The 16,897-nt window shown below is 39.3% G+C and overlaps 2 protein-coding genes and 1 long non-coding RNA gene across 4 annotated transcripts; 1 reads left to right on the top strand and 2 right to left on the bottom strand.

The window, feature by feature from the left end:
- Nucleotides 1–134: 134 nt before the first annotated feature.
- Nucleotides 135–3,025, bottom strand: LOC145490112 (uncharacterized). The gene is made up of 3 exons (XM_081469217.1): nucleotides 2,941–3,025; nucleotides 1,698–1,852; nucleotides 135–986 (listed from the first exon to the last, which is right to left on the bottom strand). Exons 2-3 carry the CDS (start codon nucleotides 1,822–1,824, stop codon nucleotides 280–282), a joined length of 834 nt encoding a protein of 277 aa, XP_081325343.1. The 5' UTR covers nucleotides 1,825–1,852; nucleotides 2,941–3,025; the 3' UTR covers nucleotides 135–279.
- Nucleotides 2,940–8,148, bottom strand: LOC145490111 (solute carrier family 49 member 4 homolog). 2 transcript variants are annotated; one of them, XR_014049665.1, is made up of 4 exons: nucleotides 7,537–8,148; nucleotides 4,831–5,539; nucleotides 3,126–4,693; nucleotides 2,940–2,987 (listed from the first exon to the last, which is right to left on the bottom strand). XR_014049665.1 is itself a non-coding variant. In XM_081469216.1 (3 exons), the coding sequence occupies exons 1-3, from the start codon at nucleotides 7,847–7,849 to the stop codon at nucleotides 4,276–4,278; spliced, it is 1,440 nt and encodes a 479-aa protein (XP_081325342.1). In that variant the 5' UTR covers nucleotides 7,850–8,148; the 3' UTR covers nucleotides 2,962–4,275. The 2 variants fall into 2 exon arrangements, 1 of the variants encoding a protein (XP_081325342.1); XM_081469216.1 differs by having other exon boundaries at nucleotides 2,962–4,693.
- A 5,713-nt stretch (nucleotides 8,149–13,861) lies between these two features.
- LOC145490775 (uncharacterized) lies at nucleotides 13,862–16,821 on the top strand. Its single transcript, XR_014049730.1, has 3 exons — nucleotides 13,862–14,050; nucleotides 15,413–15,547; nucleotides 16,057–16,821. It is a non-coding gene; the product is annotated as an uncharacterized LOC145490775 (long non-coding RNA).
- Nucleotides 16,822–16,897: the final 76 nt, after the last annotated feature.

Below are 16,897 nucleotides of genomic sequence, written 5' to 3'. Positions count from 1 at the left end.
TTGTTTTTTTTAAGCTTAATACCATTGACACTAAATAAAGTCTTTCAATGGCTCAGGCGATTTTTAAAAATTCCCCTCCTTACGAGTTCCTTTGCAATAAGAAGTCTAACAAAAATATAACCATGGAAGGACAGCTGGTCTGCAAACGTGGGAAAATTCATGGACCTGATTGGCCAAGAAGACAACATTTTCATTGATTGGTTAGCACTAGTTTGTCTAGGAACGAATCGCAAGAAAGAAGGTCACGAGAATAGTAAAATTGCAGCACACGCTAGATTTTTATCTTCGTTTATTATTAAAAGGGGAATTTCTTACTGCTCTTTCAAATAAATATACCGGAGGATGAGGTAAATACTTCGACCTTAAACTAACTTCTCGAGCGTTTTCCGTGATTTCTCTGTCTAGCTCAATCTGAGAGTTTTTCCTTTTTTCTTTATTTGCACTCGTTAAAAAACCCGCCCGTTGCAGGCTAATTAAATAGCGTTCTAATTGCGCGGACGGCGACAAGTCTCTATTCAAACTGCGGATCATTATCTTTGCTGGGGAATCGTCAATAGAAAACTCAGTTTCTTGGGCCAAGCTTTCTCTCCGAGGTGGTGTGATTTTAGCTCCCTTTTCTCTCCTCTTAGACAGAGAAGAAGAGGAGTTATTTTTCAACAATCTCGAACTATCTTGCTTTCTCCCAAAGGCTGGCGCCATTTTGATTGCGTCTTGTTCACTAGGGCTTTTGACTCGCCAGGACGAAGAATTGGAACTCTTCGATCTTTGTACCGACTGCACAGGACGTCCTCTGTCAGTGTACATGTAAAAAAGGTAGTTCGTAGCTCGTTGTCGAGTGGCCAGCATTTGACATTCGTCGCTCGTAAAACCAAGAGGAAAGGTGACATCAGTACAACTGTATGAATACCCTGAGCGAGAAATTTTGCACAGACCCCACGGTGTTCTCGATGACTCTTGCTCCGGCGAGTTTTCTTCATTGAAGATGACTGTTAAATTAAAGCACAACAAATCAGTTAGGACTTTCCACAAATATTCGGGTATTTTTGGTGTATTTGGAAAACTGATTACGATATTAAGAAAATTTAGAAATATTCATAGTTTTTTGGGGGCTTAGCCCCGTGTTTTCCTCGCTATTTTCTTGAAACAATACTCAGTTTTATGCCAAATAATCCAGTTCCGCGATTTTCCACAAAAAATATATATATATTCTTTTTCCAAAATGACGCATGCTGGTAACCATGACCGAAACGCCTGAATCTTCTCCCTCTATTCCTTCAACTACTGCAAGAAAATCTCGAAATTTTGACCTAAGTGATTCAAAATCGGTTTATTCAACATAAGAGGTATTTAGAGGGTTTTTGAGATATAGTAGTTAGAAACATTTTTGTGATATTTAAAAAACTTTTCAAAGAATTTCCGGATAGATATTTAGGCGATTTTACGTGATATTTGTGGAAAGACCTAATATCAATAGTATACAAACCAACTTAGAAAACCTCTCGGAAAAATACGATCTAGTTGAAAATGGGCCCATTTCAGTGCTCGTAATAGAAAAGGGCAGCGGGGTGGGGGGGAATTTTTTACCCCGTCTGGCCTTCAGAACCTTTCAGCAAATTCCCTTGAAACGCCACTGGACTTATGGGGATAAGGTATCACAAAACCTAGAACTCAACTGTAATAAATATGAAATAGATTACCTTCACAAGATTTGCTGAGGTGTGATGAAGGAACACGTCTACTGCTTCTTGAACGAGTGCGATTTCTGAGCTGTGCTTCTTTCCCTCTGCACTGAATTTCGTCGCCAGTGTAATGATTCCAAGGCATGGTAACTTGAAATCTTACGATTATAAGCCTATATAAAGCAACATGCAAGATTTAAACATAAACATCAGAATTGCACACTGGAATTAGAGCTAACTCAATTACTAACCTTCCTAAATAAGTTTTTATTCACTAAGTTATAATAAACAATGCTTCAGATAAATATATATATAAAACGATTTTACGGTTTTCAGTCTAAAGTTTATGAAATTCTTCTGTGTCCGTCAATGCAGTTCTCAGAGTTAAGTAAATATCAGTTCTGCTCAAAAGCAAACATACGATCAGGATCAAATTAACAGAGTACTAAAACTTTTCTACGTAAAAACCTGAGTGCAAACGAGTTTTAAATGGAGTTACAAGTGTAAAATCTGCGGCCCTAAGTGCTTGAAAACAAGAGGGCGAGACAGAAGTATAATATCCGAAACTAGCACTGGGGTAATGACTTTTGTCAAGTTGTGCTTGAAAATAACTTGTGCTTGTTAAGGATCTGATAAAGGAACCATTTTCTCCTATGCGTATTCAGCGTAGTACTAAGAGAGTATAGAAGTGTTGACGCATCCGACTGCAGAAAATAATAAATTTAAGCCCGCGTGCAAATCATTTCGTTAAAACTGAAATAACCATTTAACTCCAGTTTTGTTGGGGTGACACAGGTTTTAATTTAATCTTTTGTCGTACCACTGTAAACCACACAAATCTGTTGAAATTTCGGCGACATAATCCAGGTCAATTTACATGTAAAGATCTTGTTTTCTTTTCTGTTTCCTTTTGCTTTAAATGTAGCTTTAACAGTTAATGAGGATATTTTGTTTCTTGAAACTGTGATGAATCGATGTTTTTCCGTTTCTTGTTTGGAAAATCTCTGTAAAGCGGTTTGAGAAATGTAACTACAAGCGGCTTGCGGGCGCAACTTTGAAAGAGAGCAGAAGACAAGCTCAGTGAATTTGTAACTGCGCTACATATGCTGAATATATTGCATATACATGATATTAATACAATAAGAATTTCTATTTTTCCTCAGAATCGAAATCTCTTAAGCAATTACCAGTTTTCGCCACTCTATAGTTCTGTATTTCCACACAATGTTTTTCTTTAAAAATAACTCAGTTATTTACTCACCGTTTGTTTCTGCTTCAGTGTATTTTCGAACGCTGCTGTGCTCGCCGCTATATGTTTTGAAAAGCAAAATTAATCAGTAACACAGTTGACCCGTTAAGACAAACCTTTGAGCGTCAAAGAACTGCTTAAAATGTTCCGATTCATGTAATGGTTAACCATAAAGAAGACTGAGCTGCAAGATATACCGAAGATAATGCGAGAGATTGATATTTGTAGAATCACACGATTGTCCGGGAAACGGCATGTTGCGTCGACGACAACTTTACCAATAAGATATTAGCATTTGTCATTTGCTCTTGTGAATACACCTGTTCTCGTGCCCAGGGTACTCTCGTTCATTGAGACTGTAGTCAAGTCCTTTCTAGGAGGGAGGGGAGGTAATTAGAAATAGGTTTGAGACATACATGAGCGACATAGGTGAAGAACGTAAAAAAGTAAACTGGTGGTGAGCGGATAGCTCAGAAAAAAATAAAACAAAAATAACTCTCCTTATTCACATCTATACAAGTTCATACAATTGACTCAAAACGAGTATTTGGTTTATGTAGCGGTTTGGCTAAAGAGCTTAATTCTAAGGATGCATGTTAATTTCATCCTGACGACGTACGAGCCCCAACTGCTGGCTTCGTCGCTCGTAGCCCCGCACTCTAGATTTCTAGGTGCATAATTATCGACTAATAGTCAAAGGTTAACTGATTTTTTTCTTGCCCGGGTTGTTACAAAAATTCATTCCCTTTTGACGCCATTTCCCTTTTTTCCCTCTCCGTTTCTTTTGTTATTTTCTTGCGTCTACATTTCACCTAAGTTTTTAAAGGACCTTAAAGTTATGCCTTGAGAAATGATATCAGTTGGATCGGATGCGGTTGGTGAAGGAGTGCGAGAGAGAGAGGAAAAACGCACACCTACCGACTGTAGTAATGACACGACTCGAAACGTGTCTCAATGCACCCGCGATAAGGCAATGTGTCATGAGACAACAAACGAAGGTTCAGAAAAAAGGGATTGAGAAGAAGCGATTTATACATGACAGAAGACTGGTAGAGAAAGGTCATTTTATTACACTCTGTAGCAAATACTCCAAAAAGCGTGGGTGATATTCTCCCTTCTAAATCCTTCACTCCAAATAAGTTTCGTAAGGCCTACAGGCCTCTGTGTCATGCGCACGCTCACTGTCCTACAGAGCCTCGATCTAAAGAAGGACATCGAGAAAAGGGACTTATATAAGAGCGTGTACAACTACCATTTATCTGTACAGATGTGACCAGTGAGGCTAAACTTTCCGTTTTACCGCATTGCTTGGAGATATTGTTTTTTTCATAGATGCTATCATAGACATCAACTCTGTTTTGATTCGTCCACATCCAGTCGTTTGTATCTTGCCCTGTACAGCGCTATAAGCGGAGTGCAAACCACTGTCGAGGAGACTAGTAACCAGTTCATCCATCGCGGGCTCGCTTGCGGAAACATGAAAGCGATAAAGAAAACAAAATTGATGACGTACACGGATAAGATCATTATACCGGACGTGATTCCCTCAGCGACCGGATATGTGCACTCGGCAGCGAGTTCCATGATGAGGGGAACAGTTCCACAGAACAGAACCACCTGTGAGATGCCCGAGGCATAAAAGACGGGTTTTGTTAGAAGTATGACCCCCTCGCACGCTAGAGAGAGGACTGTTTGAGCACAGGCTGTAGCGACAAAGAGGAAGACTAAGATTGGTTTGGTGAAGCTCTGAATGCGATCGGCATACCTGTGTGAAGAGAAAATAGTGTTGTAATGTTAGCTAAGCCTAAAATTGCGTGTGCAAATCATATTAAACAGCGTACCCACTCCGAAGATTTTACCTGGGGTATTCCAGTCTCCTCCAGTCTATAGAAAAAAACTTACCAAGAAAAGGATATACCAAGAAGGGAAGCAACGTTAGCCCAAAATCCTAACCAGCCAGCGGTCTTCTGATCAATCCCAACTCCAGAGAAGATAAGGTCCTGGACACTAGACCATCCCCAGTTCACTCCGTTACTGAGACTGAAGATTAACAACAGTAACCAGAATGACCGGTTTGTGAGCAGAGTTTTGGCGCCAGAAGCAAAATCTAGGCGCCCGGCAGCGGACGACAAGCTTGGTGGGCTGGGCGGTTTGGCGGGAAAATAAATCAGCACCGCGAAGAATAATACTCCAACTAAAACAGCCTCGATGAACAAGTAGTCGTTTATTCTAGTCAAAAGAAATTTCATTTGTTCCGGAGTGGTGTTATTCCTCAATTTGTTGATATCGATGCCTTTTCCTGTTTGATAATGAGTTAAGTTGCCATAATCTACATCGGGTACGAAGTTTGGACCCACGACATAGCTAAACGCCGACCCAAGGTACGAAACCAGTGTGGCGATGGCAGTGGCGGTCATGCGCTCGTGTGGCGGGAACCAGGTCGCGGACAGCACAAGCACGCCCGCATTTTGTACAGCGGGTACCGCCACTGAAATCAAGAACTCGGCAAACGTGATGAGCGCGGTCCTCACATGGGGAGGGGACGGGATGAGTTCGCAGACGACAGCGATGGTTTGAAGTGACATGGAGCATATGACTGCAAACCGAAGACCTAAAAAAAATGTCAAGGAAAGTGTTTGAGTTTGACTATATAGTTAAATTAGTCTTGGAGACGAAATTACGATCTGTGAGGTTTACGAAAGAATGAAACTGTAGGCCTACTGTACTAGGCTGTGGAAATGAATCTACTGTGGGGTATACCTAGAGGTATAAACATTATGCGTCAGTTTCTGATGAGCTAACCTACGTTCACCAGGCCCCGTTTCCTTTCACCGGAGGCCCCGTACCTTGTCAGTGGTAATCCTGAGGAGCATATCAGTCTTCATATAAATATCTTCAACTGCCCTGTATATTTGAGATTCATGTTTGTCACAGACCATGTTGTAGTTTGCCATCACAAGCAAATCTGGGAAAAGTTCGGTGAACACTGGCCCAAAAATAACGGACCATCATCCCCTCTGGATATAAATAGACTCCGAGCAACCCTCTTCTCTCTTAAGCCTAGTTCACACTAACGACAAAACGACAAAATGACATAACGACATAATCGCCATATGTCGGTTTAAGCCTTTCCAGAAATATCAAGTAAAATCACCTCAATATCTTTCCGCAAATGCTCAAAATCATAAAAAATATCATTAAAAGAATTTCTAAATTTCTCTTATTTTCCTAGGCCAAAATTTTCAAAATTTTCTCGCAGTAGTAGAGGGGTTTGAGGAAGATTCTGGCGCTTCGATGTTCATACCAGCATCCGCTGGATGCTGGTATAGAAAATTATTGCTTTAGTGCTTTTGTAGTGATATGGAATATATTTTTCAAGTAGGGAACCACTGAAAAAGATTATTTCTGGCAAAGAACGGAGTAATGGTAGCGAAGAAAACATAGGGTTCAGCCAGAAAAACCATGAATATTACTAAAATTTAGTGTCTCTAAATATTTTACTAAATATCCCTAAATTTTCTAAATATCTCTAAAATTCTCTAAATATTTCTCTTCGATATTTGAGTAGAGGCCTATGTTTATAATGTAAACATCGACATAACGACATAAGGAAAAGATCTGTTTTCCCCCTATGACGTTAAGTTCATGCTGTTTTAGCCGCAAGCCTTGTTCACACGAGCGATATAACGACATAGTTACATGACGACATAGTAGCTTATATATGTCGCAACGTGAACATCGACATAAAAAGCATAAGGAAAAGATCAGGTTTTTTCCCTATGTCGCTATGTTCATGCTGTTATGTTGCTATTGTGTCATTATGTCAAGACGTTCACAAAGCAAACTTACCGTCCTCCTTATGTCGTTAGTGTCGCTAGTGTCCTGACTAGGCCTTAGCTAGCCTGCTTAGCAAGTGTTCCGGTAGGAAGAGCTTTTCCGTACTTTGGCCGCGCGTAAATTGAAGCGCGCGAGAGACGAGTTTTTGTTCTCGCTCCACTTTACGCGCGCGGCCAGAATGCAAAAAAGCTCTTCATACGGGAACGCTTGCTGCGTAGCCCCGTGAGCGTGACCAGAGATAGCGCATGCTAATGTCCAAAATGGCTGGGCCAAAATGGCCGAGAGGCGACAAAACATAGCTCTTTCTCTCTCACCCACTTTCCTAAGAATCACGCTCGATGGACTTAGAGTTACTTGGAGGAGCTACACTTAGTCTAGGATCTGATACCCAAATTTTCTTTTAGCTTTCAAACTCAAACGTACAACATTGTCCTTCGTGACTTCGCCGGACCCTCGATTTCGTACTTGAAAATTAGAGAATTCATTATAATTATTGTCCTGTTTGATCATGACGGTGAAGGAAAGAACACGCTAGCTTATAATCACTCGATCTCACAACAAGACACCGCCGTTTAAAAATCTGAGGCCGTTTTCGCGTTGAGAAGCTGTTCATGCGGATAGAATAACATGAGCGAACTCGTTCAAATTATCCTGTTCAACAATATCAACAAATATGCCGGTCGATCGCTTTAGACGATTCTTCCAAAGTTATGTCGTTTTACACAAGGCTTAACAAAGGAAAAAATGAGAATAAACTTGCTTACTGCTCACCTTTTGTGTCCAAAAGCCATGCGGACGGCACTATGCTGATTATTGAACCAAGCGCTTGTAAAGCGCCGATAATCAACACGTTCGTTTTATCCCAACCAAACACCAGTTGGCATGTCTCTTGAACTGGAGGCCATGTATTCCACAGAATATTCCCTGTTGCGTTGAGAAGCGTAAAAAGCATTAAAATATACCACCTTCTTTTGTAAACTTTAATGCTGCCGACCGCCATTCGACCAATATCTTCCGGCGAAGCGTTCAGAACTGGGTTCACCAGACGCGAAGATTCGTCGATTTGACGACCACATTCGCTCATCGTATTAAAGCCGGGTGTAGTTTATAATTTACCACAATACAACGGGATATGAAGTTAGTGTTGAGTGACCATCTGCTTGAGAAGCGAGGTCACGCTCTTTCTTGAGGACTGTAGAATATTATTTTGTGTAGGGCTCTGTATTCGTCGAATACAGTTCAGGGAAGCCAGTACATCAAGTACACTGCCGTTTCCATTTTGTGTCGCATGTCATGACACTTCAGCTGTTCAGCTGGTACAAGCCTTTGATACCTGTCGTTTAAAATTCATGTTTATATTCAAATGTATGCAAATTCAGGTAATCTCAGTGTCACTTTACCCATAGTCTCCATATTTTCGAGAGGAACGCAGACTCTGTGTTCAAAACTGCTCTCGGCTCCCTTACGAGGGATTTTGATTTAAATTTCATGACACGAAATTTGTTAAAATTGCGTGTCATTTGCGCTGTTAAAAGAAAACAAACAAAACAAAAACAAATATTACTTTGGAACTAGAGTTGATAAAAGAGTTATAAACCTAAAAAAATAGCTGAATTTTAATCAACATAGGTCAATGCAAGCTACCCTAAGATAATTCTACTTATTACATTGACACGAGTGTTAACAAGAGTCACTAGAAAATTTACCACTCGTAAAATTCATGCGACAATACATTCGGGACCCGAATGGCGTTTTTTTACATATCACTCATATTTTCCCGCTTTTTCACAGTGTTTTGTACAAACAGTCTGTTTCCCTGTATTATTAAAACTAAATTACAACGTGGCTTGTAGATATGAATTTTATTTTCTCGAGGTAATAAAAAAATTTTACTCACTCGTTACACCCGTTCATGAAATATTGTTTTTACGACTCCAAAATAAAATTCATATCTTCACCCTGCCGTGTAATATCTATATCTGATATCCTTTGCATACTGGTTTTACACGATTAAGTTGTTTCAGAGGGCCAATCACCAAAGTTAACCAATCAGACTGCTCCATTGCCGGTCCAATATTCTTCAAGTATTGAACCGGCCACTGTCCCGAATAGATCCCGCACCATCACTATTCAAGTTTGGTTTTCTGGCAGTTTTATGGTTTACGTTTCTAAAAGAATTTGCTGTCACATAAAGTATTCTTTTTTTTTTTTTCTTTCAACCCTCTTTTCCCTAATTTGTTTTGTTTAACATCAGAAGTGGGTACACGCCTAGTCGGCTTGGATCGTTCGCTTGAAGTTTGGAATGTTTTTCCAGTCCATGATCGTTGGTATTTTTTTTTCTAATCATTTTCAGTCGTGTTATAAATTTCTTATTAACCGAACTTACGCGGGACCGTATACTAGAAGAATATCGGTCCTCAGTCTTTTTTTCTATGGACCTCGCCTCGCACGGTCCGTACTGTTAAGACCTCGGGTCTATATTCACGTAATATGGCCTTCGCGCTCGGTTAATAAAATATAAATATTATCCATCAACAAAAACGTCGGTGGATTGCAGACTAATACAGTCACCACAGTCGGAACCTGGATCTAAATCCCGACACAACCAGAACATCTAGGAATCAGTCAGAAAAAAAATCCCCTATTTTTGGACTCAATATCAAATCCGAAACTGTTTCATTGAAACAATGTTGATTGCTATATCTGCAGAAGTACTGCAGCTTATATTAAATATGGTAAATGACAAATATATTAATTATCCTCAGCACACCATTATTTATTAGTTCTTCTTTATTTTATTTTAACATTTATTGGATGTTTATACCATATACAAATATTTGGATCGTTTCAGAATATTTCAACTTATAATCCTCTTCAGTTTTTGAGAGCCTATTTTCATCCCGCAAAAAGCACGTAATTTTTCCCCAAAAGTATTATTGAGACAGCTTGCAAAAGATTTTCATGCACGCGTGAAACAACGGCAGCAATCTTTTGACATAGTTGCTTCAACGATACATAGAAAAATTAAACGACCGGTGCTTTTTTCACTTAATATTTTTTGTTAAGTTAAAAATTGTTCTCTGAGTTGGGCCTATTAATCATATTAACAAGTGTTCTCAACAAGTACATGACGATCACAACGTACCTTTGATCAATACTTTTTCAAATCTCTCAGATCTCTCCCTTATGCTGCTTAGTTAATGAGTTAGTTTCAGCTGTTCTATGACTTGCCTATATGAACCTTTCTTTTTTCATTTTTTTTTGTACTAAATTTAACTTCTAAACTTGGTCTGTGGCTTCTAACCTTCTTGTTCATTCCGCGAGGCAAGAATGAGGCCCCCGTCCACACGATGCCGGAGAAATTTTAAAACGCAGCTTTATTTCTACGGTTAGGCGTACCGTCCGCACTAATCCGTCACGAAAATAGAGCTTTTCGAAGACGCTCTTTAACCCGAAGGAATTTGAAAACGCCGGATTTTCGTTTTAATTCCTGTGGACGGAAAACGTTTTGAAAACGATGGCGTCACAATAATCATGTGATTTCCCAGCACGAGTTTTCTTCAACCACAAATCCAAAATGACTGGTGAGTGTTGCGTTTCTATATTAGTGGGGACGGGGCCTGATATTTTTGCAAATGTAACTGTGTTCAAAACAATGTAAAATCGACATTTTCTTGGAAGGACAAGCAAACGATGAACAAAGAGACCATACACATGTGATATATATGATAGCAGTGATATATATCGCGGCGGAAATCGACGGCTTATTTATTCGTTCTTGTCCATTTTCATTGCGACAAAAATATCAACTTCCTGTCCATTTAACCTTCATGGACGGAGCTCATACGATTCATACAGAACTGATTAATTCCGGCGACCGGACTTGAATAAAAACGTTTTTTTGAGTACTTCAGTTGTCTTGATTTCCTTGTTGTAGACAGTTAAGTCCACTAAAACATTTTAAGGCACATTTGCTTCAAGTAAGCCAACATAAACAGCCATTGTTTGAGCTCTGTATGACACTAGTGTAAATAGGTTTCCATCATTCAATAAATGTTAAAGTTAAAAAGAATCTTCGCTTTTCTAGTTTAATGCTAAAAATTTGAAAAAACGTTCTGCTACAGAATTGAACAAGGAAAGACAAAGGATGTATGTATTTCGTTCTGAGAATAATGGGTACAGAAGTAGATATACTGGCTTTGAGTGTATTGTATGGGCGGCTCTGAAAAGGTGTCCAACTTGACAAAACAGGATGATAAAAAGTCTATCACAATGGTGATAATTTTTAATTTCAATTTTTTTAATATCAAAAAAACAAAGCAGGATTTATTATTACCTGTCTCTCACAACGGGAGTCCAAACTATGACTCATTCACGAGATTTCCTCTAAAAGGAATTCAAATCGAAGACGAGCCGCCTTATGATCGGAAATTCTTGTGAAGCTTCCTAAATGAGTTGCGAAACCTATGTGAAAAAAAGAAAGCCGCAAAAAATCACGCCATGCTAATAATAAAAATAAAAGTTTCAAATCCGGACATTAAATAAGTGTCAATTTAAATCAAGTATCGCTCAGTTTAAGACCTCCTGTTTCATATATTGAGTTCAATTCAGATGTATAAGTATTGCTTTAAGTCCTGTTCTCCTTTAATATATCTCTGTTCCTGCCATCAAACTGTCCATATTCTGGCAAACATGTCAGCCATTATGCGACAGCAAGTTCAATTGTAACACTAGCTAAAAATTTTAGAAACAGACAAGTCGTTTTCTTTTCAACTCCCTTTCTCACCTTGTATCTTTGATCCGTATGGGATAACATTGTTGAATCGAAAATTTCTTGATTTTGATGTTGTTGAGCAATTATGCAAAATCATGAAAATGTGATTGTCGCGAAGTACCGTATTTTCAAAGGGACGGGATTCATTTGTCGGAAAAATGTCCTGTAACGAGGTAGTTAAAGCTATGAATTACTTCCCGGTTGCCATATGTTGTGACAACACAACTCTGTAAAGGGCTATATAGCTGATTTAGTTTAGTGATTTTTCACTTCGACGCGTCGTGCTTCTTTGAAAATTGAAAGGGACAAGACAGGTACAGTGTCGGTAGGTTTTCGCTGTTATATATATCAGAGTTGATTAAGTTAAGATCACGGGCTTGGCAAAACTCAAACGGTTAAAAAATATAGCTTGAGCTCTGCTGAGCTTTTCGCCTACAGCTGCCACAAGTCAATCCTTCGCTTGATCACCGCTCCCGAGCGAAGCGACGATTCCAATATGCGAGGGAATTATCATTTAAAAGGACTTTCAGGAAGTCTACTTTTCGCCGCAAAGGATTGCTTTAATTCTCTTTCACGGAAAGACAAGTTCCAACTTACGGCCGGTGAAGTTTTTCTCCAAATTAGTCACTGTTTAATTATGCTAACCTTTTTCAAAGAGAGGCGGTTTCATAATTTATTTGAAAAAATTAGGCGTCAGTTACTGGAAAAAAGGAATTGAAAAGCTCCCCGAGAAGGGAAAAACTTCGCGAAACTGCCCCCAAACTAGCATTTTTTTTTCCCTGTTTCAATAATCTTACCGTTGGTATAAAACCAAAAAACTAAAGGGTGTATCAAAGGGCGTATACCCTTTGGGTGTATCATCGGCACCCAAACAAAATGGTCGCAAGAATCTGGGTCGAGAGCAAAGTCCGCTTTACGATCGATTACACGGGCGTCGCGCGTGAGGAGTGATCGTGACTCGTGAGGGGTGGCCTTCCGGTTCCATAGTTGATCGAAACCCAACAGAAAAAGGTCACGTAACAGTTCTCCGATCTTTAGACGGCCAAGTCTCACAAGTGATACTGAACAGCTAAATGCAAACAGCATCAGAAGTTTCAGGATAGCCAAACAGACGTTTCATACCTCAGGTTGTCAACCCATCTTAGCTTTTAGTGCAAGAATGTTCGAAGTGGTATTGAAAATACCTTGAGTTTTAAGGGCCGCAAGATCTCTGTTTGTTTTCTCACGGCTATTTATGACTCGAAGGACGCCGGTTTCAGTTTTTCCAGACCAAATGGTAAAGTAAATTTCCCAATTAAATAAGACAATTATTGAGGTTTGTAAATACCACAGTACATTTTAACAGTACCCATTTTGAGTTTCAACATTATTTATCACTGAAAACAAGAAAACTAGGTATAACTTACACCGGAAGAATTTTGAGTGTCTCTAAATATTCTTTTTACAAAATCCGATATCAGAGTAAATATTTTAGTTGCAGAACTCCATGCGATGGTTCTCTAACAGGACTAGAAGCAGGAAAACCATTGACGGCGTTTTGAGCGAAAGCAATTTTCGAAACACTAGATTTGGGGCAAGGGTTCACATTCGAAATCATGCGATTTCCAAATTTCTTCCCACGCTTCGGAACGTAAGCCAATTTTAAAAACGACAAGGTATAGTAATGAATACCTTACTTCCGTAACTGTGGGCCGCTATAGACTTCTTTAACTTGGGCGGTTTGTTTTCCCATTGCAGACCACGTGATGATTCTCTTGAGAATTCTTGCTTTCAAATTTTTAAATAGTCGCGTGTATATGAATGAATTATTTTATGATGGATAAAAGAAACATTCTCTAGAGAATATCACGTGGTCAAGAGATTTGTAGAATAGATGAAAAGCTTAGGTGCTGGCATTCTGATCCCAGCAGATGCCAGATAAAAGCCACCAATGAGAGAACAATTTTGAAACAAAAGAATCGCAGTTTTCTCGTGATTGGGCCAATCATTACATCAGGCTGCTTACATGCAAATTTCGTCGTCTTGTGAGCGACAAACTGAAACGCTCTTTAAGCTGGCAAGCTAGCACAGACAAAGTGGACAAAACAATTCGGCACATCACAGCAATTAATTTCACGCCAGCGGTGTAATACCAAAGTTATTCTTGAGCCAAGTTAATCTATGAGTTATTTGTGGAATGCCATGTTTCTTTTCAGTTGTCAATAATTACCTTGGTGACCAACGAATTGACTTTCCTTGGTATTTTGGAAACTGTATTAAGTTCTTCATTGTGAAAAGCTCTATATATAACTAAGCATTAATTAGACTCATTATAACCCACAGGCCTACAGAACTAGAAGTTTGGCAATCGTTTAACAAACAAGATGAAAACGTCGACGTTCCTTTTAGTCTTGTTGGCTATAATTTTCGCGTCTTGTGCAAGAATGTTTTCTATGGGGTTACCAATTGGCCTGACAATGGTTCGATCTCCCATTAAGACGCGGAGTGACTCAGGATCACAAACAAATCAAGGTATAGTACGTAGGTTTAAATTCTACACCTTTCAGTTTTGAACTGAAATGCAGAAATGTTTTTGTATAAAACTTAAGCTGCGCAAGCAAAATCTTTCTGGAATTGTTCAGAAACGTTTTTTCGCGTCTCGAAAACCAAATTTGCTGCCGTAGCAAATCCCGCATCTGCCCCCATACACGGAAACGTCAGTACAGTTTAAGTTGCGCGTTTTTTTTTTTTTTCACTTCAAGAAGTCCTGCAGATCCGCCTTGTGTCTGACAGGAAACTCAAAAGAATCCAACGACACAAGTACCGCGACCTCCAGACCAAACTGTTCAACTTGTGGGACGAATACGAGGGCAACGAACGGTCAGCCAAGCGGTTGTTGAAAGCCTGCTCTTACTGACCTGAATGCACTGAGGGACTAGGCGGATAAACCAAACAAACAAAAAAACAAACGGCTCCACCAAATAAAATAAAAGCAATGATCAACAATGCAATACATAGAATACAGGAAAAAAAAAATAAAAACGTGACAATTCTTTTGATAAAAATATAAAATCATAGAAAAAGCCGAATAATTTATGCAAACTTATCTTTATTCAAACTCGTAATCTTTTCCAAAAGCTCCCTTTTCTAAAATTATTGTTTAAAGTAAAAGAACAAGAACAAAGCAAAAGATTAGCAGTGCTTCATCGCTATAAAGTCCTGAAATTTGAAGCGTACGTCATTGCTGCGTTTTCATGGCAAGTTTTCAACCAATTACGCGCGGTAAAAGTGAGACAACATTTACCGAAAGTCGTTTCTCTTGAGTAAGCAAAACTAGAGGCCGATAACGATAAGAATTAACAAGAACAGTTCAAGTTCCCGTGCATTAACGGGGTTTGAGGGATTACAACGGATAAGAATTCGTGTTGAGGAAAGTAATCGAACGAAGTGATGTTTAGTGTATTTTGAGGGATTACAACGTGTAAGAATTCGTGATGAAGAAAGTAATCCAACGAAATGATATTTAGTGTTACCAAGCGTATTTAAACGAACGTGACTGGAAGCTGCAGTAGTTAATAATCTGAACTGACATAAGTCTCAAGTTCAAAATCATTCCAACTCCAACATCAAAACGAAAAGTTCACGACAAATTTCACTAGTTTCTTACATGGAGCGAAGTGACTTCTGTATGGGGCGAAGTGACTTTTGTATGGGGCGAAGTGACTTCGATTATGGGGCGAAATGACTTTTGGTTGGGGCGAAATGACCGTAAAGCCTTCAAGACCTTCAGTCCGTTACCTTTTTACGCATGTCCCCAGAAACTAGCTAGTCCTGAGTGTTTTTCCTAAATTTAATAAATAATTTATCCAGCAATGTTTTTCACTATTTTTGCAGTTTCTTCAGAGAATGTCAGACCTTGCGTAGACGAAGCCGATAAGTATTCATGCTTTTATGATATTGTCATGCTTGATGCGTGTGAAAAACAAGTCGCCAGGATGGAGAAGTCATGCAGATTTTCGTGCAACTTTTGTAAGTAGAAAATATGATATAGTCGAACCTCCACTAACGGCCACCTTCCTAAAACCGCCACCTCTCTACAACCCCTACTTTTCTCTGTCCCCAAGGTGGCCATTGCAGTTTTGGAGAGGTTTGACTGTAATTCTTTCTTGTGTCTTTTCCATTGAAAGATATTGACGCCATGTTGTAAATCTCGTTCTCCGTCACGTTTTGGCAATAGCGTTTCCTCCCACTCTTTTTAATTTCCTGCCACACGTATACACTTTCCACCTCTTTCCTTACTCCTGGATTCACCAAGAATCTGGGATATTAATTAAAGATTATGAGAGTAAACAGCGTCACCAAGATTTAGCTTTGTACAGTTTTTCATACGCGCGTTATCCGCGCGTCAAGTTCACCCCAATTTTTAAAGCTTTCAATGGGGACGCCATGTTGGTACCGAGGGGTACCTAAAGCAACATAATACTGAACCTTTTGGTGAAATCAATATTCAACCAATATACATTTTATTGAATTTTCAGGCTAAGAAATCAGACAGAATTGATGTTTGACCGCTTGGCTGAAGAAAACTTTGACTGGAATCTCTCGACTGATCATAATTTATTAATTTCTATTACATTGCTGTTTCAGTTTATGCATATTATTTCGCAGAGAGCGTAACAACGCAACATGTAAATTAAATATGTAAATGTTATAAATTAAATTATAGTAAAAGAGAGAATGGAGTCCATTATTATTTATTGCACTGTGGAGTTTGAAACTGTTTCATTGCCCGTTACTCTCTGTTTCCAACTTCTTTATGTCAGTTGGCCCTATTTCAAGGAAGAAAAAATGGGCGTGAAAGTGAATTTCTTTATGCAGACCTTTAGCAATTAGCTCGGATAATGTAATTTAAAACGAGTTGGGATTTAGTATTTTATGCTGCGTGCTCTGTCCAGCTACACACCTGTCCCAACAGCCACCTCCCCTCACCTTCCTCCAGGCCCTCCCTAAACCTAACCCCACGGTGATACGATAAGCAACAACTTCTTTTATTCAAAGAGTAGACTGCAAGGCTGATACTACGTGAAAAACGTTTCGAGACACCAATATGTCAAGAACCGATAAAGTAGGATCGCAACAGTGGACAGCTGTTTCGCCCTTCTTGGGGCTCGTCAGCACTGTGTAGCGAAGATATGTAACGCCAGCCTACGTTGGCAGCGTTTATCGTATCCGTTCCCTTGCAGTTTCTGGTTTCTCTTTTATTCAGACTATCTACTGGATTTCCAACATTTCCTCGCCGGTGCCCTGCGACCAGAACCTTCTTTTCCCTTTTTTTTTTCACTTTTTAATCTGCGCCATCCAAAGAGTTGAGTAAAGGAG

The sequence above is a fragment of the Orbicella franksi genome, chromosome 6, assembly GCF_964199315.1.
Source record: "Orbicella franksi chromosome 6, jaOrbFran1.1, whole genome shotgun sequence".
NCBI lineage: Eukaryota > Metazoa > Cnidaria > Anthozoa > Scleractinia > Merulinidae > Orbicella > Orbicella franksi.
The sequence above is the reverse complement of the archived record's forward strand: the minus strand, read 5'-3'. Positions and strand labels throughout refer to the sequence as shown.